The sequence below is a fragment of the Podarcis raffonei genome, chromosome 3 (genome assembly GCF_027172205.1).
Source record: "Podarcis raffonei isolate rPodRaf1 chromosome 3, rPodRaf1.pri, whole genome shotgun sequence".
NCBI lineage: Eukaryota > Metazoa > Chordata > Lepidosauria > Squamata > Lacertidae > Podarcis > Podarcis raffonei.
In genome coordinates, this window is record NC_070604.1 from 11240775 (window position 1) to 11264859 (window position 24085).

At 46.5% G+C, this 24085-nt stretch overlaps 1 protein-coding gene across 3 annotated transcripts; it reads right to left on the bottom strand.

Moving 5' to 3' along the window:
* Positions 1 to 1571: 1571 nt before the first annotated feature.
* On the bottom strand, positions 1572 to 23439 carry THSD1 (thrombospondin type 1 domain containing 1). Of its 3 annotated transcripts, none has more exons than XM_053380531.1 (5): positions 23344 to 23439; positions 17908 to 18041; positions 12965 to 13903; positions 4865 to 5029; positions 1572 to 3223 (listed from the first exon to the last, which is right to left on the bottom strand). In XM_053380531.1, exons 2-5 carry the CDS (start codon positions 17963 to 17965, stop codon positions 1821 to 1823), a joined length of 2565 nt encoding a protein of 854 aa, XP_053236506.1. In that variant the 5' UTR covers positions 17966 to 18041; positions 23344 to 23439; the 3' UTR covers positions 1572 to 1820. The 3 variants fall into 3 exon arrangements, with proteins under 3 accessions (XP_053236506.1, XP_053236507.1, XP_053236508.1); XM_053380532.1 differs by lacking the exon at positions 23344 to 23439 and adding an exon at positions 18711 to 18913; XM_053380533.1 differs by lacking the exon at positions 4865 to 5029.
* Positions 23440 to 24085: the final 646 nt, after the last annotated feature.

A 24085-nucleotide genomic window follows, 5' to 3' on the forward strand; every position in this document is an offset into this window, starting at 1 on the left:
TCCGTGTATATTGTTAGGGCTCTCAGAAGGGAAAAACTGATAAGACAATCAGTCATTACAACACAAGCTGCGAACAAGCCCCAAATCGTAAACCGGGTAGAAGTGATGGAGCGGTAGCTTCTTTGGGTATGGAAATGATTCACCTCCTGAGAACTATGCTTTTAAAGGCCATTATTCCCTGAAGCAGAAGATCACTTTGTTACTAGTCATGGAAATTATGACAGGCACCTTGCAAGATCTGAAAGCCTATCAGACAGGTATAGCTGCCATGATATTGTGCAGGGGTCAGCAAACTTTTTCAGCAGGGGGCCGGTCCACCGTCCCTCAGACCTTGTGAGGGGCCGACTATATTTATTTGGGGGCGGGGAATGAACGAATTCCTATGCCCCACAAATAACCCAGAGATGCATTTTAAATAAAAGCACACATTCTACTCATGTAAAAACACGCTGATTCCTGACCATCCGCGGGCCGGATTTAGAAGGCGATTGGGCCGGATCCGGCCCCCAGGCCTTAGTTTGCCTACCCATGATATCGTGGTTTGTGTGGACCAGATCTCGCTAACCTCATGCCCTCCGGAAGTTTTGTAGTAATGGGAACTTAGGTGGGATGAGGTATGATCTAGGCAATGCTAAACTAGATCAGTCTATGGTCTGACTGGCAGCTTCCTAAAGAGATTCAAGTCTCATCTGATGGGCTTCAGAATACTATGATGCATGATTGTCACCTTGCCAATGCCATACATAGACCCTTCTGTCACGATTAACATATGAGAGAGTGCTGGAGATGAAATAGTTAAACAGGTTGCCCAGTCAGGACCCGGGGGGTGGAGTCAAAGGGACTATAAAACCAGTTCTGGGAGGAGTTCATTGGGAGTTGTTGGTGGCTAGTTGGTTGGTTTTAGTGGGTTGGCTGGTGGGGAAAGGCAGTTGGTAATAGACAGGGCAGTGGGTTCTTGAGTGTGGGGAGGTAGAAGAGATAGAGAGAGGAAAATAAGACTAAAAGTAAAGAGCAACGATGTTTGGAATGCCTTAAAAGTTTGTTTCTGTCTGAAATAAAATACACTCTTCTTTATTAATTGAGAACCTGACTGAGACTGAAGTGATTTTACCAGGGAGGACCTGGTTGGTGGCAGCGGATTAGTGGTGTACGGGTCAATAGCCCGTGAGACGACCGTACGAACGCCACACCTTCCCAGTCAACTAACAAGGTCTGTGGACAAATGAGAGGATGGATTCACAAGACAGTAGCTGCTACAATCACGAAGGAGGGGCTGGGTCAACTACTATTGGCAGCACAATTATTCTAGAAAAAGAGGTGCCGGAACTCACCATGAACACCTCCCTCGTTCTCTTAGAATGGCAACGGCACCCACCTGACATGTGCCGGAACTGAGTTCCAGCAAGTTCCGGCTGGAAAAAAGCCCTGACTACTGGTATTCTCACAACTCAGTCCTGTGAACAGCTGTGTCAGGGAAAAGCAGCATGGAAAATCAGATCCTAAGTTTTGTTTTCGAGAAAGCTCTGAGGTACTTTGAACATGGAAGTCAAACTATGACTGAGTCCCGGAGGTTCGCAGTGCAGAATAATTTAGTGGAAGCTTATTTATACATGTGAAGGCATCATTTCCCGCTTGCTGCTCTGAAGTGGTTGAGGAAGCAGGGGGAGAAATGCAAAACGAAACAGCAGCTGGGGCTCATTCCCCCACTATGAGATGGAATTTGACTGGTGGTGCTTTTAGAAAGCCCATTTGTTTTATTTTTGGCCACCATTCATATCAGCCCACAGGTTCTGTCTTGCTACAAGATGGCGGCAAGGCACTCAGAGCACCAAATGATCAATGCTTAAGGTATTTATTCCACCACCTTCATCGGACGCAAAATACCCAGGCAGATCAATAGTTTGCTGTTCCAATTCAGCCAGGCCAAAAGAAGTGTTGTCATAGAAGTGGTATTCAGGATCAGATGGGAAGCTCTGGCACTTGCTCGTTCTGTACTGTGTAGGGCTCAGAGTACCTCCTCTTTGGTGCATATCTTTGAGAGCCACCACAGCACATTCGTTCTTCCAAGCATCCACGCGGCCCAGGGAAGGCCCTCTTAAGTTTCTCTTCTGCTCTGATCTATCAACGCACAGTTCCTGGGCCACTGGTTGGCGTCTGGTGACCCAGTCTATTTTCTTCCCTGGGGGCTCCCATTTATGGGGGTTGTGTGTTCCATAGGCCATTGATTCAGTGGTTAAAGGAGTATTATAATACAGCTCAAACTCTTCAATGCTCTCACTGGTGCTTTTAGATTTAGGCCGGTGCTCTCCTTCCGGGACACGACTCCACGTTCTGGCTCTGCCGCGGTAGAGGTGGGTCTGGCAAGGTGTCAGGGTGGACATGCTTCTCTTCCGGAACGGCTTGGCTTTTCTGGTTTCGTGGAAGCTGGCTGTTCTTCTGAACTGCGAACTTCTTGGGCAGACCCTCTCCGATGGCTCTCCTTTGTTCTCGAGATATCTAGGGTGAGTTCTTCTAATGAGGGACTGACAAGGGCTCAAGGTAGGACTGGCCTGAGGCAGCGTAAAATCCGCCCTAGAACAGTGCTTGTCTCCTAAGGATATGGGGTGGCCAGGGGGCTGCTCCAGAAAAGGAGACTTGATTCTGAACTTGCTTCCAGCTGCTGCCTCCTGGTTCTCTGGGCTCACAGAGCTGTTGAGCACCGTGTCTGTCAAAGGGTTCTGAGAAACGCGATAGACCTTGGTTGTTTCGGTGAGGCCTTTCTTCTTCATCTCCTTCAGCTGCTGTTGTGCAAGGCGGTAGCTGAAAATGGGAGGAATTATTTTCTGAGCCGTGGACTCAAAGCTTTCGCTAGCAGAAGCTCCTCCCCCTCCTCCTTCCGGAGCAAAATAAAGACTTCTCCTGGAGCTCAAGGGCATATCTGGAGGTTCTCCAGAAAGCGAACAAGCAACTTCTCCCTCAGAAAAGCTCTCTCGCTGCTGTCTCTCATCTTGGCAGATGTTCTCCTCGTCGGAGTTCTTCCGGAAGCTGGGCGAGTGGGTGGGGTCGCAGCGCACAGGGGTGCTGCACTTCTGGGTCCTGCAAAGCTTCCTCCATAGGGCGATCAGGACAGTAGCAAAGATGATGGATAAACACAAAGATATGCCAGTGACGGTTACTAGATTATTATTGGCTTTCTGGCCGTCTTCAGAAGGGTACAGTGGTGTGATGGGTACAGGTTTAGTAGCTGAAATGAAAGAAGTAACTTGCTGAACAGATGTCAATTTACAAGCTATTTCCCCAAATACAAAACCCACGAAACAAAGGGCAAGGGCTCCTGTAAATGCTACATATAGATCCAATATTCTTATCACAAATGCCTTTATATTGGATCTATATGATCCGATACTCATACTTTGATTGGCTGAGATGTTGCCTATCATCTTGGTTGCTGCAGCTTGAGTTCATGTCTAGCCTTGATACCTTCCTCCCTTATTACTGCTTGGATTCAGCTCTGCCCAAACTCTGCTCAAACCCAACATCTCCCAGCCTACTTTATTCATTTATTTGTTCACTCAGTTTGTTAACTGCCCTTGTTAACTGGTTAGTATCCAGGGCAGCGTACAAAAATGAGTTTCAACGCAGAGGTTCAACAAAAGCACTTCAGACCTTAATCAATACTTCAAATAGCAACCTGGCCATCACCTTATAAAGGTAAAGGGACCCCTGACCTTAGGTCCAGTCGTGGCCAACTCTGGGGTTGCGGCGCTCATCTCGCTTTATTGGCCGGGGGAGCCGGCGTACAGCTTCCGGGTCATGTGGCCAGCATGACTAAGCTGCTTCTGGCGGACCAGAGCAGGACACGGAAACGCCGTTTACCTTCCCGCCGGAGCAGTACCTATTTATCTACTTGCACTTTGACGTGCTTTCGAACTGCTAGGTTGGCAGGAGCAGGGACCGAGCAACGGGAGCTCACCCCGTCGCGGGGAATTCAAACTGACGACCTTCTGATCAGCAAGTCCTAGGCTCTGTGGTTTAACCCACAGCGCCACATGCATCACCTCAATGCAACCCTAAAATCAAAACTACACGCATGAAGCAGTCCCAGAAGATAAAGATTTACTGGCATATTGCTGAACAGATAGCAATGCTCATCACATTCCTAGGAAAAAGGTTCCTTGCACCTTCATTTTCTGTCTTTTGATCTGAGGAAGCCGCTGAACACAGTCCTTAAGAGTTTGGGGTAGAGGTAGCTTTAGGGTGGTGTGACCAGGGCAGTTGTGCTGGGCGTCCCACTGAAGGGAGCACCAAATGATTCTTTATTCTGATTCTATATAATATGGACTCCTTTTGACTGCCATTGAGACTTGTACAAAATAATTGTTGTGCACTGGTATTTTATGTACCTTTATACTATATCACTGCATATTTGAAACTACATTATTTCTGTACTTAAACGTTTTACCTTAAAACTATCGTACTTACACGTTGTGTTTAAATTTACTATTAGCTTCAAACTGTTATTCTTAGCAGAATATACACATTTTTCTTTTCAACTCTCGAGTAGGAATTATTCCTTATATTGAAACTTGTGGCCTGAGCTCTTGGTATATCCTTTTTAGTGTCATTCTTAAATGACACCTTCATGTTGCGTGTCTGCCTATAAAACCTTTTAGCTTTACCCTTGAGTCTTCTTCCTTCTGCCTGTCCTGAGGTTTCACAAAGACCATCGTCCCCACACAAAACACACTGGGATGGACATAGCTTGTATTCACTGACACAAAGAGGTAAGGAGAATAATATTATTGCTGTTTTATTTATTTCTATCCTGCCCTTTCCCCAGACTCACTGTGAGTGAGAATGCAATCTCAACATAAAGACTACGTACTGGAGCATTCCTCCAAGGAGCAGAGAGACGTTTCTTGCTGTCTCCCAGCGCAGCCTTGCTTTATAGAGAATGGGAAAGACGCGGGACATTCTCGATAGCGCTCTCGGGTGCCGTCCCCACAAGTCACACTACAGGGGCTCCAGGCCTGCCAAAGTCCCCAGGATCCTGTGAATACACAAACTCTGCATTATTGGAGGGATACCTTCCATTAGAGAGACAGAAAACTGCTAGCCTTGAAAACGGGTACGTTCAAATCTGACCCTCAGCCTTCTCTTAGTAGGCTCATCCAGTTACGAGATATTAGTAGGCAAATCCAGCCTTTCAATCTCTTACAGGGAGGAAGTTCTCCCGTATGCAAACAGAACTGTAAAATGGGTGCTGGATACAGGAGGCGGCGGCGAAAGCAAAGGACCTGGGTGATTCGCCACGATGCAGATAGCAGCCTTACACCAGGGATGGAGAACCTGCGGCTTTTCAGATGTTGTTGGACTACAGCACCCATCATGCCTGCCCAATTTGCCATGCTGGCAGGGGCTGACGGAAATCGTAGTTTAACAACATCTGAAAGGCCACACAGGTCCTCCATTGCCACTGCACCCAAACTATCTACGGGTGGTCACCTGAAGGGCAACACTTTCCAGGCTGAGCGGCCTTTCCAGAAAATGTGTCCTTGCGGTGAGCTGACCATTCCACCTATCAAATATCACAGGCCTGGTTGCCAGGGGTAACAGCAATGCCTCTTCCGTCATCTACCCTACACACTGTATGGAAGACAGATGCGGTCAGCCATGTATTGGCAAGTTCATAACTTACATAAGCAAATGAGACCAAAACACAATAAACAGAACTATTATTGAACACAATACCTCTCAGAAAGTAGAGTGCACATGACGCAACAGGCACTCTGAGCGACTAACATATTGTGGCCCAACCCTCTGGAGAAGTAAGTTTTTGCCTTCGACCCCAGCTGCAGACGGTTTTCAGTATCCAGCGTGTGTTGCAATTGTCCTGGCTTGAAGATGTGAGGGCGTGACTGACGCTGGGAACGTCTAAATTGGATAGACGTCTCCACCTTGTGGGGAAATGAAGCATTCCGGTTGCAATTTGCCTTTCGGTCCAAGGATGAGTTCAGTTGTTCACTTACTGATTACAGCATCAAGTGACAACATCTCAGTAGCAACAGAGCAGTGACCTGGAATCTGGCCACTGTTCTGTCTGTATTATGGGATGCCCTTCTGAACTCCGCCATACATAAAGCTGCAAACATCAGTTGCTTCGGACGTCTTGTAAAAACACATCTCGCCTTTTGCTTTCAGCCATTTCTTGTTGACTTTTTTTTATGCCAATAGGCCTATGCAGTTGTCTAAAATGTCCCTAAATTAGCCAGTCATTTTAATGATTGATATGCATTGCTTTTAAATGTTTTTTATGCTGTTGTACACTGCCCTGGTGTTTTGCAAGAGGATAGACTATAAACACTTGTAACACGTAACATCAGACCCTTTTCATTTGTCTGAATTCTTGTTTCCATATGCCCTTGTACTACTCCTTTACAGGTTTTGTGCTGTATTTTTGTTTTAATTCCCTTGTTTATGTTGTTCATGCAGATTTCAGAAATATTAAGTGGTATATAAACGCTTTAAAATAAATGAACAAATAAATACATACATACATACATACATACATACATACATACATAAGGGTGGGCCATAGCTCAGTGCTGAGCCTAAGTTTTGTGTGTATTCCAGGTTCAATCCTTGGCAATTCATGTTAGCAGTAAAATACCAAGCGGCAGAGTGATCTCTTCCTGAGATCTTGGTAAGCCACTGCCAGTCAGAACAGACTGGATGTAAGGCAGATCTCTAAGAGCAATATTAACTAAATAATTGTGCAAGGATTACTGCTAGTACAATGGGATCTTCCCTGTCCCCCTCTGCATGTGCACTGCTTTCAGAAGTGGAAATAAGTCGCTGTACAGCTTAGCTAGAGCGGATCTAAAGAGAGGTATCCGTGTAGCAAAGGAGGCGTATAGACAGCGGCTGGAGAATCATCTGCAAAGTAACAACACCAGGCAGGTGTGGCAAGGTGTACAAGAATTAACAGGGTATAAATCCAAGGATTCCCTGGCAGACGAGGGAGGGGCATCCCTCGCAGAGGATTTGAATGCCTTTTTTGCCCGTTTTGAAGTAACATCTGCAGCAACACCTGCTGAGGCTTTACCACCACCACCACCACGCCCTGTGAAGGCTTTGCCATCATCACCACCATTACCATCATCAGTACAAAGGAATGTAGTAGTCTCTGTGGAAAAAGAAGAGATGAGGAAGGTGTTGAAGGGAATCAACCCAAGGAAGGCCACAGGGCCAGATGGGGTAGCTGGAAGGGTATTGAGAGACTGTGCAGATCAACTAGCAGGAGTTTTCACTGGGATTTTAAATCGATCCCTAGCCCAGGCTATTTTCCATCCTGCCTAAAGTCCTCTATTATCGTTCCAATAGCAAAAAAATCTAACCCGGAAGATCTGAATGACTTTCATCCAGTAGCACTCACACCTATAATCACGAAGTGCTTTGAAAAGCTGGTACGAAATTATGTCATTGCCTGCCTACCAGAGGGACTGGACACATTCCAATTTGCTTATAAAACGAAAAGATCGACAGAGGACGCTGTGGCAATTGCCCTCCATGCCGTCCTTGCACATTTGGAGCAGCGGGGGGGTTATGCCAGACTGCTTTTTTAGATTTCAGCTCGGCATTTAATACCATTCTACCACAACGTCTGATGTCTAAACTGGAAGATCTGGGACTTCCGTTATCACTTTGTGGGTGGATATTGGACTTTTTGTCAGATCGCCCCCAGAGGGTTCGGTTGGGCCCTTATACCTCTAATATGCTTAAGACTAACACAGGAACACCACAGGGATGCGTACTCAGTCCGCTCCTTTATATTCTCTACACGTACGATTGTGTCGCTGCTCACCCTAGTAATAGGGTTGTCAAATTTGCAGATGACACAACCGTGATTGGGCTCATCCCTGAAAGGGAGGGTGAAACGGATTATAGAGATGAGGTGGAGCGGTTGACAGAGTGGTGCAGAGCTAACAACTTGCTCATAAATACAAGGAAGACAAAGGAGCTTGTGGTGGACTTCAGGAGACAGAAGAGCAATGTCCAGCCACTTTTGATTGATGGGGTCTGTGTGGAGAGGGTAACAACGTTCAGATTTTTGGGCATTGAATTACAAGAGGATCTGTCCTGGAGTGTCAACACAAGGGGGCTTGTGAAGAAGGCGCAGCAGAGACTGTACTTTTTGAGAATTCTAAGGAAAAACCATCTTCCGCAGAAACTGCTGCTTGCCTTCTATCACTGTGCCATTGAGAGCGTGCTCACTTATGGCTTATGTGTGTGGTACGGAAGCTGTACTACCCAGGACAGGATGGGGTTGTGCAGAGTTGTTAAGGCAGCAGAGAGCATTGTTGGCTGCCCACTCTCCACCTTAGAGCAGATTTATGCCACAAGGTGCCATAGGAAGGCACTGGACATAGTAAAAGATCCATCACATCCTGGTCACTGTCTCTTCAAGCTTCTGCCGTCGGGACGGAGATACAGGACGATGAAGACAAGAACGAGCCGTCTTAAGAACAGCTTCTTCTCCAAAGCGATCTCGGCCCTGAATGGGAAGCCTGGACTTTGAAAGTCATCTAATCTTCCTTGCTGTACTATACTGTATTGTTTTAATTAGTGTTTTTATGGAGCAGTCAAGTAATTTCGTTGTCCCCAAGAGGGGGCATTGACAATAAAGATATTATTATTATTATTATTATTATTATTATTATTATTATTATTATTATTCCCAAATCTGAGCTGGAGGGTTGGGAGATATCGGGGGGAGAACGTTTTGTTGCACAAGAGAGATCCTTGCGGTTATGGAACAAGCAACTTAGATCACTGTTGAATACAACCCTTGGTTCCTAAATCGCATAAGCAAATGAGACCACAACACCACAAGTAGAAACTATTATCACCCAAAATCAACTCAAACACAATACTTCTCAGGTAGCGCAGTTCACTCATTAAGCTTGCACATATCAAGTGTTAAGAAATTCTGAGTATGTACGTGTGGGAACCAGCCCCAAAGTCAGATGCTGTCTCAACCCTAGGTCAAAAGAGCTGCAGGTCAACACTGCTTCAGCCTCATCTGGACTGAGTTTCATTTGGCCCATGTGCCACATTATCACCGTGTTAAGATGCTACATAAGGGACACGGGTGGCGCTGTGGGTTAAACCACAGAGCCTAGGACTTGCTGATCAGAAGGTCGGCGGTTCGAATTCCCGCAACGGGGTGAGCTCCCGTTGCTCGGTCCCTGCTCCTGCCAACCTAGCAGTTCGAAAGCATATCAAAGTGCAAGTAGATAAATAGGTACCACTCTGGCGGGAAGGTAAACAACATTTCCGTGTGCTGCTCTGGTTCGCCAGAAGCAGCTTAGTCATGCTGGCCACATGACCCGGAAGCTGTACGCCGGCTCCCTTGGCCGATAAAGCGAGATGAGTGCCGCAACCCCAGAGTCGTCCGCGACTGGACCTAATGGTCAGGGGTCCCTTTACCTTTACCTTTAAGATGCTACATAATAAAGATGCAGAGGAGAAAAATATGGAGGTCACAGCTGCGTTGAGGTCACCTGCACATCTGCAGATGACTCCACCCAGACAAGAAGGAACCTCTGAATCAGGGATGGGGAACCTGTGGTGCTCCAGTTGTTGTTGTCCTCCAACATCCCAGGCAGCGTGGTCAATTGTCAAGCATGGTGGGCATTGTGGTCCAGCAACATCTGGATGGCCACTGGTAACCCCTCACAGCCCAAACAAAAGAACCACAGCCACCAGGCTCCATTCTCTGGGACTGATGGGTGCAAGCAGAACACGTTAGTGTAGACTCATAAACACACCTGTTGTGTTCCTCAGTAACACAGAGTCCTTCTTAGTTATGCAACTGAAAGGTCTGAGATGCTGGCCAGTGAAAAGCCTGTTTAGGGAATCTTTTAATGTTTGATGCATTACTGTATTTTAATATTTTGTTGGAAGCCGCCCAGAGTGGTTGGGGAAGCCCAGCTAGATGGGTGGGGTATAAATAATATATTATTATTATCATTATCATTATCATCATCATCATCATCATTATTTCCCCCCTTCCCTGCTCAAGAAAAGCTGTACCTACAGCTTCTTCTTTCTGCTCATCACCCACCAAAACATTCATTTTCCTAAGCAGCAAATGAGAGCAGAAGGCAGGTGGCTGATGGGACCAAAGAGAAAACAGGTGTGGAAAAGGTGACCTCACTTTAACAGGAGAAAATAAACAGGTGGATCTTTTTTTGACATGGAGATTAAAAATGGTTTGTGTGTGTGTGTGTGAGAATTGAGGAACCTGTGAAGCTCCGGGTGTTTTTGGATTCCAACCCTCACCAGCCTCAGACAGCATAGCCAGGGGCGGGGAGGGAATGGGAACTGTAGTCCAACATCTGGGAGGACCACACATTCCTCATCCCTGTTTTAATATGGAATTGTAGAATTGGACGGGACCATGAGGGTCATCTGGTCCAGCTCCCTGCAGTGCAAGGAATCTGCATGCCACACTGCTAAGAAGCACAGGGAAAAGATGAATATGAAAAGACGGCACTCCTAGGCTGCACCCACTGCTAATGAATTAGGTGGATTCTCCCAGTGGTGACGTGTCCTGTGCCTGAAGCTTCAAGGGATCTTGACATGCCCTTTTCAAAAGGAAGAGAAGCTAGAGATTAGGTAACAGGCAGCTACATAATCAGCGTCAGGAATGGTTTCTGGAGCAATTGCCAGCTAATGGCAGGGGTGAGACTGCCCTGCCCTTCTGAAAGGAGGCTTGAACAAGCCTGCAGCAAGCCACACCTTTCCCAGCTAACACTCAATCAGCTGGTTGGAATTGACATTTCCCCCAAAGTACAACCTCTGCATTGATAGCAACTGAAGCACAGAAACATGGTAAAGCAGTGCCCCACAGCCTGCGTTCGGGCTCTGTAGTCAGTCTTATAGTGCCCAGTACATGTGGAATAAGGGACGCGGGTGGCGCCGTGGGTTAAACCACAGAGCCTAGGACTTGCTGATCAGAAGGTCAGCAGTTCAAATCCCCATGACGGGGTGAGCTCCCGTTGCTCGGTCCCTGCTCCTGCCAACCTAGCAGTTCAAAAGCATGAAGTGCAAGTAGATAAATAGGTACCACTCCGGTGGGAAGGTAAACGGCGTTTCCGTGCGCTGCTCTGGTTCGCCAGAAGCGGCTTAGTCATGCTGGCCACATGACCCGGAAGCTGTACGCCGGCTCCCTCGACCAATAAAGCGAGATGAGTGCCGCAACCCCAGAGTCGTCCGCGATTGGACCTAATGGTCAGGGGTCCCTTTACCTTTACCTGTGGAATAAGAGTACAGGCAATGCGGTCCCCCATTCCTGTAGGCAAATGTGATCAAACATCTCCACAGCTGCCCCCTTATTACCAATCACCTGGGTTACACGTTATTAGATGCAAAGAGCCTTGGAGTTCATTTCCTCCCAAGAACTCTGCAGGACAAGCTGAGAACCAGACGTGCTTCAGACTTTACACTGCAAGTGCCCTACTTGTGGCTTGCTGCTATAAATTGTAAAGGGGAGGTGCATGTCTCCAAACACACTATGAGCACACACCAGGGAGTCTTCTGACATAGGAACAGAGGAAGCTGCTGTACACAGAGTCAGGCCACTGGTCCGTAGAGCTCAATATTGTTCAAACCGTCCAGCAGCAGCTCTAAGAAGGTAATCACAGAATGACAGAGTTGGAATCATCTAGTCCAACCCCCTGCAGTGCAAGAATATCCAGCTGTCTCTTAATGGGAATCGAACCTGCAACCTTGGCATTATCAGCGCCTGAGCTATGGAGTCTTTTGCAGCCCTACCCTGGAGATGCCAGAGATTGAACCTGGGACCTTCTGCGTGTGACAAGCGATGCTCTACCACTAAGTTACACCTTTTCTCTAAGGCTTTGGCGACTGCCTTTCTGAGCTGATGCTCACAGTGCCTTGCCCAAGGCTATCTAGAATCCCTTTTGGCAAAGCAGGGAGATGAATCACAGGGCCTTCTTGGTAGTGGCGCCCTCCCTGTGGAACACGGCCCCCCATCAGGTGTCAAGGAAACAAACACCTATCTGACTTTTAGAAGACATCTGAAGGCAGCGCAGTTTAGGGAAGTTTTTAAGGATTTATGTTTTTAATATGTTTTTGGATATGTTGTAAGCCATTCAGAGTGGCTGGGGAAACCCAGCCAGATGGGCGGGGTATAAACACTGTATTTTCTGGCGCATAAGACTACTTTTTAACCCAGGAAAATCTTCTCAAAAGTTGGGGGTCATCTTATACACCAGCTACAGCAGCAGCACTCCCACCAAAGGATAAAACGACAGCAAATTAAATCAGAAGACACCAAGCTCTCTAGATGAAGCAGAAATACGCTTGAAAATTGGCCCCAGAAGCCCCCGGCCACTGGGAAGTGGAGCGGATTTCCGAGCCAGACTGGAGACTGTTTTTTAAATTTTTATTTGGTGTGCGTTGGAAGAGGGGTAGTCTTATACGGCGAGTATATCCCAAACTCTATATTTTAACTGGAAAAGTTGGGGGGTCGCCTTATACGCCCAGTCGTCTTATACGCCGCAAAATACAGTAATAAAATTCTTATTCTTATCAGAATAAGACATGGCATTTTAGAAAATGAGCAAAAAGCTGAGATTACCCCTCTCCACTACAAGAGGCGTTTCCCATAAGGTATTACAAACCTCTTCCCCGTCATCGCCCCCCATCCTTGTCACCCGCCAGCCTTTGTCTGGTCTCCCTGCCGCTCGCCTAGTTAAGGGGCAGTGAAAGGGCTTTATCATCGTGTTTTATGGGGGTCCTAGCCTGTGCTCACAGCTCTGCATTGGGGGTGGGTCACGCTGCAAATGCAATCATATCCCAGGCTCTACGACGCACAGATGCATGGCATACAATCACAAAGACATCTCATAATCCTTTGGGTTTTCAAATGAAGCCTTTCTCAAAAGGTAATACAGACCAACATTCCTTTGGATCAGCGCACATTCCCTCGCTCTCGGTGGGGCATTGTCTCTGTGCAAAAGGCTAAATTCAAAGCAGTATTTGTTTGCGCCCTCGTCGAACAATGTGCAGTTGAATTCTATCTGGCCGTCCTTTGGACTCACGACACTTTCCTGCAGCCTTAACGCCCTCTGACCAGAAGGCCCAAGATCTTTGAACACAGCAACGTTCCCACCAGGAGAAGTGCAGGGAGGAGGAATGACAGAAACCACAACCGAAGACTCACATGTCACTTCTCCTGACACGACCAGCTTGTACCCAAATCTGTGCACAAGATCAATAGGCCCTTCTGAAGCAATGACTGACTTGGTCTCTGCCGATTTCAGGAATACAGTCATGTAGGCTTCTTGGCCAACCAAGCGACAGTCAAGCGTTACCCACTGGGACCTGGCGAGAGAAAGCTCTTTGCTAGTTCTCAGTCCCCCAGTCTCATTCGAGATCTGCTTTCCTAGTTCATAGAAGCGGCTGGTCAGTATAACATCCAGAGAAACCACCGTCTTATTCACCGGACACAAATATTCGTCGGTAAACAGCCTGAGCTGAAGGGAAGACTCAACCGCTTCAGAAGTCCTCCTCAAATCAAAGTGGAATACAGGCCAGATGACACTCAGTGGGGTCTTCTCTCCGTTCCACTGGTTCTCGGGAGCCATTCTGAACCAGTAGTTCCCGGCACTCTTAAAATGGAAGCACTCAAAGACAACAATATCTTGGTCCTGGTTTTGCAGGAGCTGTTTTCTGGTGACAGTTTGATTGGTGCTGGCATCTATGAGCAGGATGGAACCATTTTTCAAGGTCACGTTGCTGTCATAATAATTCTGGAAGCTAACCGACACAGTGCCATTGCTCAAGGCTACGTGAGTTGCTTGCTCCAAGAGAAGATACTCCACTGCTCCAAGAACTGAAAAGAAAGTATTTGACAAGGTCAATAGTTGAACAGAAAGAAGGGGAGGAGATAGGGAGATTTAAGATGTTTTGTTTTTTTTTAGGAAATCCAATGTAACCTTCACACTCTGCACTAACAAGCAGGTCTCAGAAACATTCTAAGTTTCAACCTCCTGGTGGTCAGTTACTCAGCAACAGGCAGATGCAGATGGTTATAAGAGGCTTTAGAAGCCTAAATTTGCCCAATTCATTACATGCATGGCTCCAAGTTACTACCGAATCCACAGCAGAAATGACTCTGCATGCTTTTGATCCCAATGCCTATCTCAGAAGACTTCCACATAGATATGCAAACTTTTAAAACAATATCAAACTTCTAGACAACGCATCAAAATTTGCTTACATGCAATTTTGTGAAGTATTAATAAAGGGAAATGTGTGAGAGAACAGGGAGAAAATGAGATTTTATTCAATCATTGGTTTAGAAATGCAGTAACACTTTCTGAACCCCTTAGTATCTTACGGTCAACTGTAAAGTTCAGCCTGACATGTTGACCATGAATGGGAGGTGTTCATTTATCCCTATCAGCAAAATTTAACCCTTTCCAGCATTTCCCCTATGAACTCACCCCAGTATTTTAGTGGAGAAAATATATTCAGTTAACATTTTTAAAATATTTTGCTCCTCCCACAAACCTTACGAATTATCCCACATCTCCACCCCCACAGTATTTCCCTTTAATATTCCCTAACATGGATATGATGGTGACAGCAACCATGAAATTAAATGATGCCTGCTTCTTGGGAGAAAAGCAATGACAAACCTAGACAGCATCTTAAAAAGCAGAGACATCACCTTGCCGACAAAGGTCCATATAGTAAAAGCTATGGTTTTCCCAGTAGTAATGTATGGAAGTGAGAGCTGGACCATAAAGAAGGCTGATCGCCGAAGAATTGATGCTTTTGAATTATGGTGCTGGAGGAGACTCTTGAGAGTCCCGTGGACTGCAATAAGATCAAACCGATCCATTCTGAAGGAAATCAACCCTGAGTGCTCACTGGAAGGACAGATCCTGAAGCTGAGGCTCCAATACATTGGCTACCTCATGAGAAGAGAAGACTCCCTGGAAAAGACCCTGATGTTGGGAAAGTTGGAGGGCACAAGGAGAAGGGGACGGCAGAGGACGAGATGGTTGGACAGTGTTCTCGAAGCTACCAGCATGAGTTTGACCAAACTGCGGGAGGCAGTGGAAGACAGAAGTGCCTGGCGTGCTCTGGTCCAGGGGGTCACGAAGAGTCGGACACGACTAAACGACTAAACAACAACAACAACATGGATATGAAAGAAAGTTACAAGAGAACAGAGTTGACCTCTAACACAAAAATAGCCCTTAGTATTCAAAAGTCATAAAACGTAATACCATTTGGAAAACTGGAAACGCCTGAGGAGCCTGGAGCATCTTCACTGTAATAAAGGACCCTGAAGTCTGTGGGTGATGAGCTCACCTGTCTACTTCCTTCCGAACTATTTAACCAACGGGGCAGGAAGAGAAGAACACTTGGTGAGCAATTTCCCCACCTGCCACCGCCTTTGAGCTCTGCAAGCCATTGCCATTCCTGTCTTCACCTTGACCCACTAATGCTTCATTTACATTGCATATTAGTCAAGATAAAAACGAAAGGGGAGGTGGTGTCTGAAGCGGAATTCTAGAAAATACCACCCAAGTTGAAAAAACGGAATAATATGCTGCAGCGCTCTTTTTGAAGGCTTCTTTTGTGACAGAGCTTATGAATATTTCATTTAGCCTTCGCATCACAGAGAAAAAGAGAAGGGATTTAGACGCGAAAATTAAAACCGACAAAAGCCAGAAGCGAAGGATTCGGCCCCCCACAAGGCAGGACCCTCTATTATCCATTCCCTGTGGCGTCTCACAGAGATCTATCCAGTTCAACATGCATAGAAGTCCAATAGGTGAAATCTGAGCTTTTGCAGCTGGCTTGATTCTGGCGGGGTGTGTGTGTCCAGATACATATATTCCTTTGCTGGAGGGGCAGAGCAGGGAATTGATGCTGATTTACACATCAGCACCGTAATCTGGCTATTTGCCTGCTCTCACATGCTCATATAGCAAATGTGAAAGCAGGAACTGGGATCTGCAACAAACTTTTGATTGATCACTGAGGGTTGAGTTGCTTCGAATACCTGTTTTGTTAATTTGCGGTGTGGACTGAAGCTGCTTCAGGGGACCCTCCAGGCTTACGGGCCCTGAAACTTAAACTGCTGGTGGGTGTCACCAGGGTGACCTCTGAGTCTTCCCTGCTGTGGCAGCGGTGAGGAGATGCCAACGAATTCCAATAAGCCTTCTGAATGAAGCCTGGGGACCTCACCTGTCCATCATGGCAAATTCTAGGAAGATTGGGACAGAGGGCTAATTCTTGAACGATAAGCATCCTACTGCAGCAGACCCATCAACTCTAGGGACCGTGGTGTTACCTGAACACCCAAGAGCTGGTTTTCATGCAGGCCCTGGCTGGGTCCCAGAAGGGCAAAGCCCCACCCCAAAAAGCCAGCATCCAGCTGCACGGCAGCCAGTTCTGAGAAGGTATTTCAATCGCTGGGAGCTAAACAAATGTGTAGGGACACGGGTGGCGCTGTGGGTTAAACCACAGAGCCTAGGACTTGCCGATCAGAAGGTCGGCGGTTCGAATCCCCGCAACGGGGTGAGCTCCCATTGCTCCGTCCCTGCTCCTGCCAACCTAGCAGTTTGAAAGCACGTCAAAGTGCAAGTAGATAAATAGGTGCTGCTCCGGTGGGAAGGTAAATGGCGTTTCTGTGCGCTGCTCTGGTTCGCCAGAAGTGGCTTAGTCATGCTGGCCACATGACCCGGAAGCTATACACCGGCTCTCTCGGCCAATAAAGCGAGATGAGCACGCAACCCCAGAGTCGGTCACAACTGGACCTGATGGTCAGGGGTCCCTTTACCTTTAAACAAATGTGTAACTAATAACGAGTGCCAGAGTTTGGGTCCTGTTCCCCAATCCTTTCTTCCCTTTAGTATCATGCCTTTCAGAATGTAAGCCTGAGGCCACTTATTACTGATATCCGCAAGCTGCTCTGGGAGCCTTTTCCAGCTGAAGAGTGCATCAGAAATGCTATAAATAAGCATCAGTACATTATTTCCAGCCACGTAATGTGTATTTCTCAGCAATACCTCTTAATGCCGTCTCTGGTGGACTCTGTTTTGGGTACATTTTTAAAAAACTGCGCAAAACAAAATTAGAGGGGGAAAGGTTGAAGGAACTATGGTCTGGAAATGCTTAGCTTGGAGAAAAGGAGGTCGGGTGAGAATCTTCAGTCACTGAAAAGAAAAGGAACAGCTTCTACTATGAAGGGGCGGGAAGAAGGGAAGGTGTGTTAGAACTTGGAAGAAAAGATGGTGACTGATGTCAGCTGATGGACGAGGTTTGGGGGGAACGGTCCATAGACTAGAGGTTTTCCACCAGTGAAATAAAGGGTTGGCTGGAGCAAGATCTGACTTTCCAGCAATACTACTAGAGAAAAACACAGCTATATTGAATAAACATTCACAATTTTTTTACTGATAATAATCAGCTAAACAGTTTGAGGATCTAGACAACTTTGTAACATGCAGAAAATAGCATTATTGGAGAAACCAAAGACTGGAACTGAGGGAAGTCGGGGGTGGGGGGGTGGATTCGGGGGGGGGGGGAGGGAGGAAAAATGTGGGGAAATAAGGGTATGTTTTTGGATAATATGTTTTGTTATAACTTTGAATAAAAAAAGAGAGAGAGAGAAACACAGCTATAGTCCTTTCCATCTTTTTCTAAGAAACTTTAGAAGGCTGTGCATAGTATTCTTTACAGGTGCAAAGAGATACATAATTATAACACTTTATTTCCATTTCTTTCTTTCTTTTGTTCACATCAAGCCACCCATTTATAAGAGATTCCAAAATAACCATAGTGAATTGTCTCCAACGGCTCACACCAAATACTCACCATAATCACACAGCACAACTAGCAGTAGATTTGAAAAATCTTTCAACATCTGTTTCATTCTGATCAGAAGGGCTCCCTTTTCCTTTTATTCCTCATGTCCTGTTCCAGGTCCAATGTCTGTTCTGTCTTTGCAACTACAGTAAAAAAAAAAAAAAAAAACCAGACGATTTTTCTGAACAGCCTTTTAAGATTTGCCTCGAAGAGCATCACTCTGAAATTTATTTTGACAAACGTTTTTTCTTCTGCTCATTGAATACACGCAACAGCCATTTCACTATGATCTTGACTTCAAGTTACAATAATAAATGGTATCTCAAGTTTAAGTACTTGGAGAAGACTCCCTGGAGAAGACACTGATGCTGGGAAAGATGGAGGGCACAAGGAGAAGGGGGCGACAGAGGATGAGATGGTTGGATAGTGTTCTCGAAGCCACAAACATGAGTCTGACCAAACTGTGGGAGGTAGTGGAGGACAGAGGTGCCTGGCGTGCTCTGGTCCATGGGGTCACGAAGAGTCGGACACGACTAAACGACTAAACAACAACAACAACAACATCTGTGGAAGAACAGAGAAGTAACTCTAACGTTTTAGCAGTTGAGAAACCAATTTAAATTGGTTGTGTGAGGCAACTGACACATCGTAAAGACACATAATCCTGCGCATGAACACTGCCCAGACGGTATCTATTATACCGATAGCCTGCTACTTCCATTGGTGCAAGAGCAAATAGCCAGACTGATTGTTTTTAAAGAGGGCGCAAGATTGCATAGATGGGTGGTTGATACAGCTCTGTATTTCTGGACCTCAGGCTGCAATCCTACGCATGGAAACCAGTCTCACTGAACACGGCAGGGCTTCCTTTCAAGTCAACATGCATAGGCTTGCCACATGCAACTCATGGGTGTCTCATAATAGGACTGCCAACATAGTCTTAAAGCTTTTATTGGTGACAGGAGTGTAAAGCGTTAGAAACTCAGATATGTAAGCTGATTGCCAAATGGCTGGCACCTTAAACCTAGGTTACGGTCGCCAGAACAGAATGCCTATGTGCTCCCCCCCCCCCCGAAATTTATTATTGCTATTATTATTCATTTCATTTCTATACAGTGGTACCTCGGGTTAAGTACTTAATTCGTTCCAGAGGTCCGTTCTTAATCTGAAACTGTTCTTAACCTGAAGCACCACTTTAGCTAATGGGGCCTCCTGCTGCTGCCGTGCCGCCGGAGCCCGATTTCTGTTCTTATCCTGAAGTGAAGTTCTAAACCTGAAACACTATTTATGGGTTAGTGGAGTGTGTAACCTGAAGCGTATGTAACCTGAAGCATATGTAACCCGAGGTACCACTGTACTGCTTTATATTTTAAAGGGGGAAAAATTCAAAGTAGTTTAAAGGTAAAGGGTAAAGGGACTCCTAACCATTAGGTCCAGTTGTGACCGACTCTGGGGTTGTGGCACTCATCTCGCTTTATTGGCTGAGGGAGCCGGTGCACAGCTTCCGGGTCATGTGGCCAGCATGACTAAGCCGCTTCTGGCGAACCAGAGCAGTGCACGGAAACGCCGTTTACCTGCCCGCTGGAGAGGTACCTATTTATCTACTTGCACTTTGACGTGCTTTCGAACTGCTAGGTTGGCAGGAGCAGGGACGGAGCAACAGGAGCTCACCCCGTTACGGGGATTCGAACCGCCGACTTTCTGATCGGCAAGTCCTAGGCTCTGTGGTTTAACCCACAGCACCACCCGCATCCCCATTCAGTTTAGAACACTTTAAAACATCAAATAAAACAATCCAGAACAAAACAAATTCAAGCTTCAAAGTAAATATTTCAGATCTTTCCCTAAGTGACATTTTGCTTTCCACATATTTATTTACCTACCTATATTGCTGCCCTGTAGCAGAAGAACTCCAGGGAGCCAAGGGGGTGTATTGGTTAGAGTGCTGGACCAGGACCTGGGAGATCAGGGTTCAAATCCCCACTCAGTCATGAAGCTCATTGGGTGAAAAGTTGGGATATAAATGCAATAAATGAGCTCTTCTGCTTAAGAAAGCTGGAGGGGCCATCCAGATGAAGACATCAGCCGCCCACCTGGCACACTTGAACCCGTGCCAGTTGCAAAACATACCTGGTGCCTAGCTACTTTTGAACACTGGGAGTGTAATGTTGCTGCAGCTTCAATCGAACACCACATTGACCTGGCTTCCATATTGATTCTAAGCCAAGTGATGGCCAGGTTTATGTCCAAATGCATTGTGTCATGGGTCCCTTGGTTCTGTGAGGTTCTGCCATAGTTTGGCAGACCCAGATGTTAGAGGAAGGAGGAGAAGTGGGCTGGAAGGCTGGTATCCTGGGAGAGAAGTCCTCCCCTTGTGACTCAAGGTGTAGGAGATAGGGAAGCAGATCTGATGTTGCTCTCCATCATCCCTCCTTCAGAGCACAAGGTGTCATTGGGGAAGGGGGAGGACTTCAATAATCCAGCAGGAGGGCCAAGTGGGAAAAGCGGAGCCAGAGACGCTGGAGTCAGTAAAGCAGGACACAGTCTTGTTGCCAAGAACCAAGCACCACCTGCGTAGGAGGGAGCAGATGCACCTGCCCAGGTGGGACACACACCTGAACCTGTTTCAGTCCTGTGAGTGAGCAGGAGGGGTATGACAACCATTGGGACATCTTGGTTGCTTCAGTTCGGTCCTGCATCCCTTGCTTTGCTTGCGTACCTTGGAATCCTGACTTCTGGACCTTGTGCTTGGTGCTGAGCCTGTTACTGTTATAACCTGAATAAAGTTCTCTTCCTTACTCTCGAGTAAGAGCCACTGTCATTGTGTTTTGGGATGGGACCACGGCACACAGAATGAAGACGGCGACCAGCTCATTCCTCTCATGGTCCTGCTGCTGTCTCGCTAACCAGAGCTAAGCCATGCTTTGGTTTAGTTTTATGTGTGAACCTGTTTTGCTTGGCTACACTTCATGGTTTGTCTGTAACATGACAAACCATGTTTGCACTGGTTTGCACCTAACACTAAAGGCAAACCATGGCTTTGTTCTGAGTAGTATAGCAGCAATAGGACTGCAGGAGGAGTGAAGGAACTACTATGTTCATTTCTTGCACTCTCACTCACTTGTGCTTAGCATTGCATGCAAACTGTGCCAGAGTGCGACACAACACCAGTGTCAGCTTTTGGCACACCCTGGCCTAGAATAGGAAGTGTTAGGGTCAAGATATGAAAAACCCATAGTGAGACATTTCCCTGTGAACCATTATCTTTCCTTTTGCACAGAAGCATGGGTAGCAGGATGCTTCTTCACATAACATTCTCTGTGAGGATTAGAAAAAAATGGTAGAGAAGTGTAAGCTACTGTTGTATTTTTAGCATGCCACAAAACCACACCATCTTAACCCTCTTAAGGGAACATGCTTCTTTTAGGAATTATTAGTCGAATTATTTCAATATGGAAAATTAATGCACATAAGTGCACAAACAGCTGTCAATCCCAACAGCAAATCTAAAGCTAGAATTCTGCTAGCCGTGGTTGCAGCATAAACTCCCAGAGACCAACAAGATTTGTACTGGTGGTACTCAGGAAAAGTGAGGCCCACCCATTGTTTAAAAAGGGAAGTATGAGCGACACAGAAGGAAGGAAAACAATCCACAAACGGCTCATGCCTCTCTGACTGCACTGGGAAAAATCAGTTACTGCTGCTATTGTAGTGAGTATCTCTCCACAGGATGAAATTGTACTGAAAACCGCAAGCCATCCGTAAATGAAATTTACAGGCGCACGGCCAAGATCTTACTGCATGATCCACACAAACAATTAAAAATGATATTGGCACATTAAGAAATACAATAAATAGGTGCCTCCACCTTTGTGGTAATGTGTGCAAGGATATTTACCTACAAGACTGGCCAAATACTTGTAAGTGACTGTGCATTGGTCAAGGCAGTGAGCCCAATTCACTTTTGGAAAGACGAAAGTTGTTCCTCATATACAAATTCAAACACACAGAGGTGTGGACTGCTGTGTTCACATTCCAGCCTTACAGTGCAGCAAAGGAGTCAACTTCTAGGGACGGTGGGGGCTCCAGCCCCACAATAAAAAAATATGAGGGGCATTCCCATTCAAATGGTGTGTGTGCACTTTGTCATTTGATCAATTATGTGGGGCGGGACTTACCTGGGCCCCCACAATATTTTATTCAAGTTAGCAATCCTGGAGTGCAGTGAAGATTTTCCCTCAGTGCGTTTCACAGCACATACATCAGGTGGTATTGAGTCGAATGGGATGCCTTTACCTTATGCAAAAGGTGTGCACACCTTGGCTAGAGATGAATTAGGAATTGCTTAAAGACTCCTATCAGTTGGTTTGAGGAACAACACTTTAAAAAGCAGTATCTTATAACAGGATGCATATGCTTTTTGGATAAATTTGTGTGAATGTGGATTGAACACTCAACACCGGAAGCACAATGAGTGTGTAGTAAACAGAAGTGTGAACAGTATAATTGAAACGGAGAAAACAAGGATTAACAGCTAAAAATAATGGTGAAATGTGGACAAACCCAAAGTGTGGGCACACAGCTCTGCAAATAAGGAGCTAAGCTCTGCACTCCACAAAGTGGCTTGGATAATCCCAGAACACACCTATGTGACTGGAAGATACAACCATTTGCTCTCAGGTACATAAATGAGAGCTAATATCACAACTCATTCCAGATCACTTAAAATAGAGTTATGATGGAATGGAGGTGGAAGCTAACTGCAGTGCAAGGAGGTGCATTTTTTTTGAAAACGAGTAGACAAGAGAAAAAAACCCAGTCATGTTAAATGGCAAATTAAAATACCTCAAAACAAACTTAAGCACAGGCTAGCTGCTCTATACTGCAAAAGCAGGTATAATAAAAGCAGGTGCATTTCAACCGAACCTATAAAACACAGTCACAAAACCACAAAGCAGTCAACAGCAATAAAAATAACATTAACAGTGCAATCCTGCACATGTTTCTTCAGCTCCACTGTTTTATGGGGAATAAGCTCCCTGTATTTGGTACTGCAGAAGTTGATTACTCCTCATAGCCCTTTAAGGAGGCAGTCACTAAGAGCACATTTAAAGATAAAAAGGTATTTTGAAAATGCTTGTTTCTCCCAGTTCCTAGAGCAGGAGACTCTTAACCTCAGGGCTGTGGGTTCAAGCCCCAGGTTGGGCAAAGAGATTCCTGCATTGTAGGGGGTTGGACTAGATGACCCCGAGGTCCCTTCCAACTCTACAATTCTACCAGTTTAACCAACCATTCTTTGTCCTTTTTGTGGTTTGTTTCGTTCTTGTTTTCATTATGCATTCTGTGTTTTTACTTTGTGTTTTTATGCTGTGAACAGCCCTGAGATCTTCGGGTGCAAATCGGATACATATACAAATTTAATTCAAAAAAAGTTAAAATACTTACCCAGTTCCAAGTATTTCTCCCTCTACATGACGGCTGAGAGAATTAAATCGTGCCAAATCTGGAGAGGGCGTGAGGGAGATGGCACGGCAACGCGGAGGGACCCCTCTTCCTTCCAAGCTTGGCCGGCGACTCGACTCTCTTGGCCCCGACTCCAAACTTTCCTCTCCGGGGCCGTTCCCACGTGCAAGACGCGCGAGCTCACTTGGGCGTCAGGTGAAGGGCTTTGGCGGCGGAGCTCGCCGACCAACTCTGGCCGGACTCTCCTCACGGTGGGCGCGCATGTCCGGAGCCAGAGCCGCCGCTGCCGCGCAGGGACTCCCGTTCCTCGCCAGTGTCTCTCCCTTCCAACGGGCGGAGATGCGCCTCCCGGGCCGGGCGTGGCGCAAAGGAACCGCCGGGAAGCGCAGCCGGCTGGCCCGCCCTAGCGGAGCGCGAGGGAAGGAGGGCGCGCAGCCTGACCGCCCCCGGGAAAGAGGCGGCTGAGGACGCAGCAATCTCTGCCTCTCCACCTCAAGGGCGCTCAGTGCCAAGTACCCAGCGGGCGGAACTGGGTGTGCCACCTCCCTAGAAAGCAAATGTCTCGCCCCCTCGTGTGCATGCACACTTCTTCAGATACACTGAAACAGAAGTTGCCAGATCCCTCTATATAGTGAGAGGGTGGGGAGGGGTATTACTCAGAAGGGTGGTGGGAATGGGTGATTGGCAGATAGCTGTGATGAGCCTGTTGACGACTCTTGACGAC

Coding starts and splice junctions, on each gene's coding strand:
- THSD1 (XM_053380531.1), bottom strand. CDS start 17,965: ATGAAACAGATGTTGAAAGATTTTTCAAATCTACTGCTAGTTGTGCTG. Junction 5,030..12,964: donor GCTGATCCAAAGGAATGTTG/GTCTGTATTACC, acceptor GTGTATTCACAG/GATCCTGGGGACTTTGGCAG. Junction 3,224..4,864: donor CTCCTTGGAGGAATGCTCCA/GTACGTAGTCTT, acceptor CTTTCATTTCAG/CTACTAAACCTGTACCCATC.